This window comes from Lynx canadensis, chromosome B1, assembly GCF_007474595.2.
Source record: "Lynx canadensis isolate LIC74 chromosome B1, mLynCan4.pri.v2, whole genome shotgun sequence".
Lineage (NCBI taxonomy): Eukaryota > Metazoa > Chordata > Mammalia > Carnivora > Felidae > Lynx > Lynx canadensis.
Window position 1 is genome coordinate 86,808,052 of NC_044306.2, and position 9,932 is coordinate 86,817,983.

Below are 9,932 nucleotides of genomic sequence, written 5' to 3' on the forward strand. Positions count from 1 at the left end.
GGTTTCGGAAGCCGTTAGGTGAGCTAAAAGTCTGTTACTGACTTATCCCCTATTCTCCCGCAGGTGTTATGGGAGTGAACCGGGTTGGGAGCCTTTGGTAGAGGAACGTAGCCATAGCGTTAGCCCTGCCTCAGGTTCTGAGACACCCGCAGCTGCTCCCTTCACAAGATGCTTCACAGGGAAGTATTTAAAAGGCAGGTTGGCAGAGAGGTCTAGGCTTCCCTCTTGGAAAGAAATCTTCATCTACTTTTATGCTAGAAAACAACACTTCCTCTGTCTGTATAGGTGGAATGCAGAGTTTTTTGCTTTTAAAAGTCCGGAGGGCTCTTCCTTACAGCTCCCAAAGCACCCTGGTAAAGCCTTGCCCACAAGGTACAGCCGGCTCATCGCCTGCTACGGGCCACATGAGCCGAAATGCCGACCGGCTGCCCTGGATCCAGTTTCTCATTAAGGACAGATTTTTGTGGTTGACCATGATTGTTGGTTTATAAATACAGAGTGCCATATATGCTCAAAAAGGAAGATAGAACAGAGATTTTTAAACTTGAGCGTGCACATGAATCCCCTGGAGCTGTTGTTAAAATGCAGATTCCAGATCAGGTCTGGGCGGGGCTGAGATTCTCCACGTCTAGCTGCTCGCAGGTGAGAAGCTGATGCTGGCCGATACGTGGGCCACACTTGAGGACCTACCAGTGGTACCCGGGGAAGAGCTCGTGGGGGATTCCTACCCCCACCCCCACCCGCACCCAGGCTTTGCTTCTAACCTCCTGGTCTGGCCCAGGAATGACTGTGTGCATCTTGGTGTCTAGGTTTGTCCACCCCCGCTTTGGGCCCATCAAATGCATCCGCACACTCCGAGCTGTGGAGGCTGATGAGGAACTCACCGTTGCCTACGGCTATGACCACAGTCCCCCGGGGAAGAGTGGGCCTGAAGCCCCTGAGTGGTACCAGGTGGAGCTAAAGGCCTTCCAGGCCACCCAGCAGAAGTGAAAGGCTCAGCCCTGGGCTTCAGAGACCTGGAATAGAAACTTGGATCTATGCACTACGTTTTCCGACAACGGGACAACCAGGGACTGCTCATGCTGTGACATCACATCCTCTCACGCTGCGTTAGCAACGACTTTCTCGCATACTAACTAGGCTTGACTGTATTACTCATACCAGATTTAAAATTAGCTAGCCTTGCAACAACGTCCTACTGAGAGGTATTGTCGAACACTTGACACAGCATGATGTTCTTGGGTGGTTCAAGTCTAAATCTGTACCACACTCAGAGATGCCAAATGATTAGACTGAAAAAGGGAAAGGGGGCTTTTCAGTCATTTTTAGCCGGTGGTTTTTCCATGATGTTTTTTTCCTACGGCCAACACCAGGTGTGTTTTCACACTGGGTGTATATGCCGTATGGAGGATAGAGAATTACTACATTTTTATTCTCTAAATGTAGTATAATTTGCCTTTTAACCTTTGATCTGTATCTTGCAATAGAATGGCTTTGTTTTTTTTTTCCTAGCGAACAGAACCCCACTTTTTGAGTCATTTCACCCCTCAGTCTCATTCTCTATCTTAGCTATATCTTTTATAAGAGAAAACTTCCAAATGGATTTCGTGTCCGTGCCAGTGCGTAGGTCTCTCTGGCTCTTTCTATATCATTGTTTCATTATTATGTCCTAATATAAAGAACTGGCTCATAGGGCCAGGGTATTATTATAGAATTATTATTCTCGCATGTAAACAAAGATACCTTTGCTTTAAGATGTGAGAAGAGATGAGTTTACGTTGTTTGCGTTAAGTTATGGAAGAGTTGTATTATATACTTTAAGAAAGGAGAGAGGGAAATTAGTACTTCTAAGCAGTAACTGTGGCAATTTTGCAATATCTTTAATAGTACTAGTAATTTCTTCTCCTCGGGTACACTTTAAATGTACATAACATAGAGCAGTCTGGCTTGTGGCACAGTGCATCGAATTCAAAAGTCAAATAACAAACTAGAATTCTAACACAGAATTCAAAAGTTGATTTTTTTTTTAATTGCTACTGTTAAGAGAGACATACTGATCACTAGGTACAAATCTAAACCTTAATACTAAAACTCTTCATTATTGTAACTTCAAAGCACTTACCTGCTTCAAAGCATTGTGAATTAAGAGTAATACCTGTATAGTTTAAAAGCAATGATATCAATAGCATTTCAGCGATTTTGCGAGCCATGTGTAACCACAAGTGCAGAAATAAGGAGAAAACCCCTGTTTTTTTAGTTTAGCTAGTTAGGTATGTAACATATCTGGGATCGCTCTGAATGAATTCTGAGAGTTCTGGGCTTTTGCCAGCGCCCTCACCACGTGCCCTAGCCATGTCTTGTTCAGATGCCTCCACAAGGCAGCTGGAAAGTTCTGGAGAGCAGCGGTGGTTCTGAAATGCAGCCGCTGGTGGTGGCACCTGTCACCTGAGCCGGTTTGGTCTTGAGAGCCACAGCCTTCCAAGCCAGTGGGGGAGCTCTGGCTGAGCACGGATTGCTTGGTAGCAGTGAGAGGAGTAAAGAAACAGGACAGAATTTGCTCCTTCTTGTCAGGTGCACGTTGTTCTTAGGAAGAAGTTAGCAAAAGTGCTCCATCCAGCGCTGTTCACAACTTTCAGTTCAGGCGGCCCCTGGACACAGGATTCAGCCCTCAAACAGTGACAGAAGGGGCCCCTCCCTCCTTTGCAGGGCCCAGCATCCTGGAGCTCCCCACCCCCCTGCAGTGCCAGGGCACGTGGCCAGTGCAAGGCGTGCATCCAGGCGGCGGTGGTTTCAGGGAGGATGAGCTGAGTGTTCACATGTGAGAAGTGGTCAGGGCTGCCAGAAAGATCTCCCGCAAAAGGAACCAATAGGGTTTTTGGATGAAAACGCAGCAGGATAGGATAGCTTCTTCTCTGTAGAAAGAGACCATTCTGTAGACAGCGACAGAGGGACAGTCTCGGGACTTGTATTCTGACGGGTGCTTTCGTTCAAATGCGTCCCAAAGTCAGTGACTGTCTTCAGGAGAAAGATGGCTCTACTTGGCCCTCGGCCAGTTGAGCTGTAGAGCCAGGTCAGCGAGCGAGGTCAGGATGGAGCCGGTCACACTTCCAACACAGCTGTGCCTCGAGTGACGTCATTCCCGGGGACAATGTCATTCTTGCTGAGGCTGCAGTGGGGGTGTAATCTCTGACCTGATGGGTTATTGGAACTACCCCACTCAAATGGAATCTTTTTTTCTTCCTTTCTTTCCTTTGATATAAGGCATTGAAGAGTTGTAAGGAGTACCAGCTAACCCATTTTTCAAATTAGATATGTAATGACAACCCTCAGTTTAAAACCCAGCAGTGTGTCTGTGACCTTCAGACAAATCGGGGGAAACAGTAAGTACACCCAAGCCCCTCTCTCTCTCTCTCTCTCTCTCGCTCTTTCTCCCTCCTCTCTTCTTGTGCCTTCTGGCTCTTCCTCCTATTCTCCAGTCCCATCTCTTTCCACTTCCTCTCTTGTCTGTAGGAAGCTTTGCTGTCCATGTCCAGCTGATCTCTCGCTCTTTTCCGTCCTCTCCCTCCCTGTTCTGAGCGTCTCTCCTTTCTTGCAAGGCCCTCCGTGCGTACCTCTGGCCATTTACTCTGCGTCTCTGCCTGGCTTTGTCGCTCCTGCTCTCCCACGACCCCCCCCCCCCCGCCACCAAACCCCACTCCCAAATGGAAGGCTTTGTCATGGACTGGAATCAGAGGGGGGTTGAGGTTCACTGTGTTCTGTAGGTAGGTAAAGAAGTCGTGGTGGTTTGAGGTACCATAAAGAATTAACGGGTGAGAAAGGAACGTGTTTGTTCCTTATTCGAGCCGAAGTGTGACAGGGAAAGCCTCGGGATGTATTTCTCTACTGAATCTTTACATCCACGGTGGAAGGAAACATGTCAGGAAGCAGCCAAATCTGGTAGTTTTGGTCGCATCATGACCACAGCAGAATTGTGGAAGATTCCATGCGGTGGGGAATAAAGAAATAACTTTGTGCTCTCCCAAAACACGCTGGCACCCGTGAGGGTACGTCTGGAGGAGATTCACTCAGAGCCGTCTCGGTCCAACTCCTGCATGACTAGATCTTTCCTTAGCAGCTTTTCTAGGACAAAATATTATCTTGTGTTAGAGTTAGGAATAGGAACTAATCTGTAGGAGTATGTCCCACATGGACATTTGAACGGACTAACAAGACAACGGTAAGGACTGAGTTTCCGACACAAAGGAACGATGACATTAAGAGGCAACAGGCAGGGAGGGCTTGAGTTTCGTAGTACCTATTCTTATTTTAACCTGCTTCGTCCCTGGTCTACCTGAGAAACAAAGAAGGAAGTTCGTTTTTCAAGACCTCTTTGAACCTGTCCGGGGCTGTAGTTAAATGTATTTGCCTTCCACGGGTTCTTCACACTTGAAAAACTATTTCCTTACCACCAACAACCTGGAAAGGCCAACGTGGAAGCAAAAGTGTAACCATTTACAACATTTAATTGTAACTATTAAAATGGCAGTAACTGTAAACAGTGAATTCAAGGGTTGCCTTCTCAGTGAGACAGTATGTGGCACTTTATAGAAACTTTCCTTTAATATATAAAATTTTAAATCACTCACTACAAAGTGCATTTAAGATCTTCCAAGAAAGTATAGTTTTCTGTTTTGCCTTGTTTTAAAACAGTTGCCTCAAGTTTCTGTCTTAAGAGTAGTGATTTAGAATCCAGACATCTTTTTTTTTTTTTTTTTAGAAAAACAAGCAAAACTATGTTGCAAGACTGATAGTTGTAATGTTTATTTGCCACAGATCAAAGGTTCACAAAATATATTAAATTTACATCTACTTGAGGTACCTTGATAGATTGTGTTTTCTTTGATCTTTCCCTTCAGGAATTTGGAGCCTTGTTGTCACTTTTTTATTTTAAAACTACTAAATTTTAATAGTTTTATTTTGCCAAATGTGTGCAGACATATTCAAAGCAATGAAACTATTTCAAGCCATACAACCACAGGGGTGGAAACCCTTTTCACAAATTTTAATGTGTTTGTATGTAAATAGATGTTTGTATGAAATATTTTCACGGTAGAATGAATATATTTAAATGAAGTTGAATTATTCCAGTGCTATTTAAACAAATTACAAAATTTTTGGTGAGAATTACCTGAGTCTATTGAGATACAATGCAGGTCAATTTTGATTTTTAAAACTCAAAAGCCTACAAATAACTCTGACTCATGGCAACTGCCCTGCGTTGTTGCATCTGACGTGGAGAGAGCTTGTAGGCTTCCCCAGTGCCTCTGCCGCTTCCTGGTGTAAGTTAGGTGCTCATGGAGGTGTGTCCACCTTTAAGTGACATCACTCCAGGCCTTTGAGGGCCCGCGAGTGAATTAGAGGCATTAGAGACACTGGTGCAGTTATCCGGAGCACAATTTCTTTGCAGGGCAGCAGAATCAGAAGCCAGATGTGGCCGTGGGAACCTTAGAACTGGGTTTTCTGGCCACCATCAACCGCCACCCTTACTGCCTAGTCACACATGTCAGGGAGGCTGCCCTCAGTGGAGTTGGGGTTCAGACCCCAGGGTGGAACTTCACGGTTTTGCCAGCAGTCCCTGCCTCCTGGCCTCCGCCTCACTGGGAGGAAGGAGGAGGGAGCCGCTGGCAAGGGGCCCATTTCTCAGCACAGTCCCTTTCCCGTCTCAGCTCTGGGAGACTATGCACGCAAGCACCAAACTTTCAACCAGAGAGAGACGTCCTCGGATAATGCAAATCCTTGCTTCCTCTGTCTGTGACTTTACACACTGTTGTTAGAAGTCGTTTTAATATCAAGACCAATCACATCTCTGGGACATACCTCCCAACTCTCCTGACTCTTACGTTACTAGAACAACTCCTTTGTAACGGCATTCAACTTGAGTGGGTTGTTTGTTTGTTTGTTTTCCCTCTGCTTCGGTCCTGGATATAAAGAAATGATAAACATGACAAATTTTCACTGTGTATACTAGCAATATGTACACACACGCCAATGTATCTTAACATAGTGACTTGGTTATATTTTGGGTTCCTATAATTAACTTCGATCCTTGCATTGGGAAACCACGGGGGTGTGTGATGTCTGCTTACCATAGAAGAAATCAGGTTCATGGTCTGAGCTCCCTCTTTCAAAAGGTTTCCTCTTGGGTTTTCTACGTTCTCCTTTTATCCTGAAATGCATTTATTAGGTTGTGAGGTATGTTTAAGGATTGGAACCTAGGGGTATGCTTTCAGCATTCATTGCAACCAAAAGTTAACCCCGTCACAGTTAACAAAAGATTGGTCTTTTGTGGAATTTGAACTAAATCTATGAGCCTTATTCAAGATCTATGATTCTATGATTTTTTTAAATTATGGGAAATTAATGAAAGATGTTTACATGAATAATGTTTGCCCTTACTGTGTTATGAATGAGTTTTTTTGTAGTGTGTCTGGGTGCATGTGCAAGAGAGTAGGAAAAATGTTTCTGAAACAAAACTTGACAAATATTTGTAATGAAAAGTAAATTTAAAGATTGCTATAATTGCGCTATAGAAACAATGCAAGTATTAAACAAAATATACAATCATCTGTCAGTGTCTTTCTTTGTCATTTAGGGCAGAAAGGCAGTAACATTGTTCTTATGACATGTCTATTGTATGTCGAAATTACTAAGCCAACCTTTACATTTTGAGTTATTTTAAAATGTGATTAGCCATTTGCCATTTTCAAAGCGTTAGAGGAGAGGGGAGGAGGGGTATAAAATGGTTAGGAGCTTTGGATTTAGCACGACTCCACGTGTACCTGTGAATCCAGAAGAATTATCAACATCACACAAGAGGGTCTAGTTGATTACATAAAGGTTAAGGCTATTGGATATAAATGAAATGATCAGGGGAAATACCTGAAGGATGGGAAGCTTCGGCTCATGGTTTAAAGAAGATAATGGGAATTTTGTGAGATGTTGCGGTAGATTGTGGAGACCTTAGGACAGCTTTGAGCTGAGGAAACCGGCAACCCCTGACTCCTCCCCAGATCACAGCTCGCATTCCCAAACTTGCCCCTCCAACATTCCCAAGGAACAAAAGCCAAAGACACCGGAGGTAAAAATAATACTTTGCTATTAGTTGTGCCTTGTGCCCAGGGACCCAAAGCAATGGATTGGAGTAAGCTGGGTGGTACTACGTGAAGGGCAGTTAGGCATTAAACTGAAGCAGGCGGCAAGACCTCCTGTTTTATCTTATCCCCCTCAGGTGCCCAGTCTTTGATCTCATCACACCTCCTAGGAAGAAGACCGAAGCAAGTAAGGTGATTAAATCCAACCTGATGCTGGATCAGATTCATCACTTGGATAGAGACACTTCCATATGCTGGATCTTTAAGGCGAAGTTTCACCCACTAACACACAATATTAGTATTCTTCCTCCTTGTGCAGGAGAGGGGTATGAGATTAAAATTTAAATGCCAACGGGGTAAGTCTAAGAAGCTAAAATCTCAAAAGTGAAGGCTCAGGCAACTTTGGGGGCATTAAAATTGGTGTGGAGTCAAAGGTTGTGGAATAAGGTAAGGTGAGGAAGATCGAGACCACATTCTTTTGGTCTCAGTAATCGTCCCCACAGGTACCTTCCACTAAATATCTTTCTTTAGGTTTTAATGTTTCAGACTGTTCAGCCTGCTAGTTCATATTAGACTTGAAATTATTTCAGTGGTCATATCCAGAATTAGATAGCAGCCATTCAGAAGGCACTTCTGCTGTGGTGGACGTTTAATTTCAGCTCAGCATCTGACTAATTTGGGATGGTTCAATAAGAAAGTTCTACCCCAAAAATATTTTAGAAAGCAACTGTTGCCTTTTATATAAAACGATAATGCAAACTCTGTCTGCTGCAATGTATTGGTATATGTTTTTCTTAAAATTCTGTTTGTTTATGAAAAGCAAAAGCTATGATTTTGAAATTAGAGCTTCACTTCTTATAGGGTACATAGAAAAAAAATGAATGGACTTATCTAGATTGCTACCCAATTTTTACTTCAAAGTGTCAGAGTGCTTCCAGCTTTAAGAAACATAAAAACAAGAAGCATAAAAACCCAACTCAATATGGTTTAAGAAATAAAGATTTATTACTTCACGTGTGAGACCCTCACAAAGCAAGACACTGTTGAGTGACGCTAGAGTTGATCACTCAGCAGCTCAACCAGGTCCTATCTTTCTGCTCTGCAATTCTCAGTCAGATTTGCCCTCAGGGCCCCAGCTCACCTCACAATCACAACATGGCTGCTGCAGTTCCAGACCTCACAGCCGGATTTGGTAGCATCCAGTGGGTAAAAAGGAAAGTCTCTTCTGTGATCTCTACCACTGAGGAAACCTAAACTAATCATTTAGCAAGGGCCATGGGGGTGCTATGATTATCTGAAGCATATAGCTGTGTGGAGATGGGTGGTTGGCCTGAACAAAGCTGGGGTTTTGGCAGCAAGAAAGAAAGGAGAGATGACAGGCTGACCACCCACAGTATCTGCCTCATCTGCGACACAGGTTTTGCTTTATTTTCTTAAGAGAAGAAAGGAGGTTAGTCTCTTTAAATAAATGAAAGGATTTTTAAGTTACTTCAGGTCAATTTAGAGAATTCTCAAGTGGTGCATATGAGAGAGGTTCTAAACGATACACTTATGTAGAGTGTATAAGGCAGTGTTAAATATTTAGATTATTTCTTAACAGCCATGTGCTATAGCTGCTGCTATTGTTCCATTTTACAGAAGGGAAAACTGAGGCATAGAGATGTTAAGTAACTTGCGGTTAATAGTCATGGAAGTGGTAGAGGCAGAGTATGAAGCCGGATGGCTGGGCCCCAGGCTGTTCTCTTAACCACAACTGTGGGATCTCCTCTCTCCTCCTGCCCTTCACATGTTAAGACCATCAGTGAATAACCGGAGCCTTCCTTTTCCTCGATCATTTGCTTAGCCGGCCAATCAGCCGGTCTCCCCGACCGTGGTCCCTCCTTGGGCCAATCCATGGGATACACAGACCAGCTTCCCATGCTTTTATTCTCATTGCTTTCTGCCCTGGTCCAGAGCTCCAACACCTCTCTGCCTGGATTTCCGCCATAGCCTCTCTGTCCCATCTTATGTTTCACTCCTCACTTCCACCACGTGGATCTTCCTCAGTGACGAGACTTCCCTGTTCTTGCCCGAGGATGGTGGCACCGGGAGGGCCAGGTGGTGGGAAGGATCTGGGCTCTACGGTGAGACTGATTTTTTGGTTTGTATTTTTATTTTTATTTTTTCCTATTTTGCCCATAGCCTACACTCTCCCTTCTGACAACCACCAGTTTGTTCTCTGTATTGATGTGTCTGTTTCTATTTTGTTTGTTTTGTGTCGATGTGTGTTGTGTGTGTGTGTGTTTTGTTTTTTAGATTTCACACAAAAGTGAAATCATATGGTATTTGTCTTTCTCTGACTTATTTCACTTAGCATCATACCTTCTAGGTCCATCCATGTTGTCACAAATGGCAGGATTTCATTCTTTTTAATGGCTGATCAGTATTCCATTGTGTATAAATACCACGTCTTCTTTATCCATTCATCCATACATCAATGAGCATTTTGGTTGTTTCCATATCTCGGCTATCGTAGATAACGCTGGAGTGAACATAGGGGTGCATACGTCTTTGGAATGAGCGTTTGGTTTTCTTTGGATAAATACTCAGAAGTGGGATTGCTGGGCCATTTGGTAGTTCGAGTTCTAATTGTTTGAGGAATCTCTATACTATTTTCCATAATGGCTGCACCAATTGACAACTCCCACAGTGCATGAGGGATTCCTTTTCCCCACATCCTTGCCAACATTTGTTTTTTCTTGTCTGTCTGACTTTAGCCATCCTGACAAGTGTGAGGTGGTATCTCATTGTGGTTTTGGTTTG

The 9,932-nt window shown here is 43.8% G+C and overlaps 1 protein-coding gene across 2 annotated transcripts in view; it reads left to right on the top strand.

Moving 5' to 3' along the window:
* Positions 1–7,776, top strand: part of SETD7 (SET domain containing 7, histone lysine methyltransferase) — a 51,150-nt gene extending 43,374 nt beyond the window's left edge. The window contains exon 8 of one of the 2 annotated variants that reach the window (XM_030313033.1): positions 7,268–7,776. In XM_030313033.1, coding sequence (XP_030168893.1) covers positions 7,268–7,475 — 208 coding nt within the window. In that variant the 3' untranslated portion in view covers positions 7,476–7,776. Of the gene's footprint in view, positions 1–809; positions 6,604–7,267 lie in introns of those variants that run through there. The other variant, XM_030313034.1, reaches the window with a different exon arrangement.
* The last annotated feature ends 2,156 nt before the right edge of the window (positions 7,777–9,932 follow it).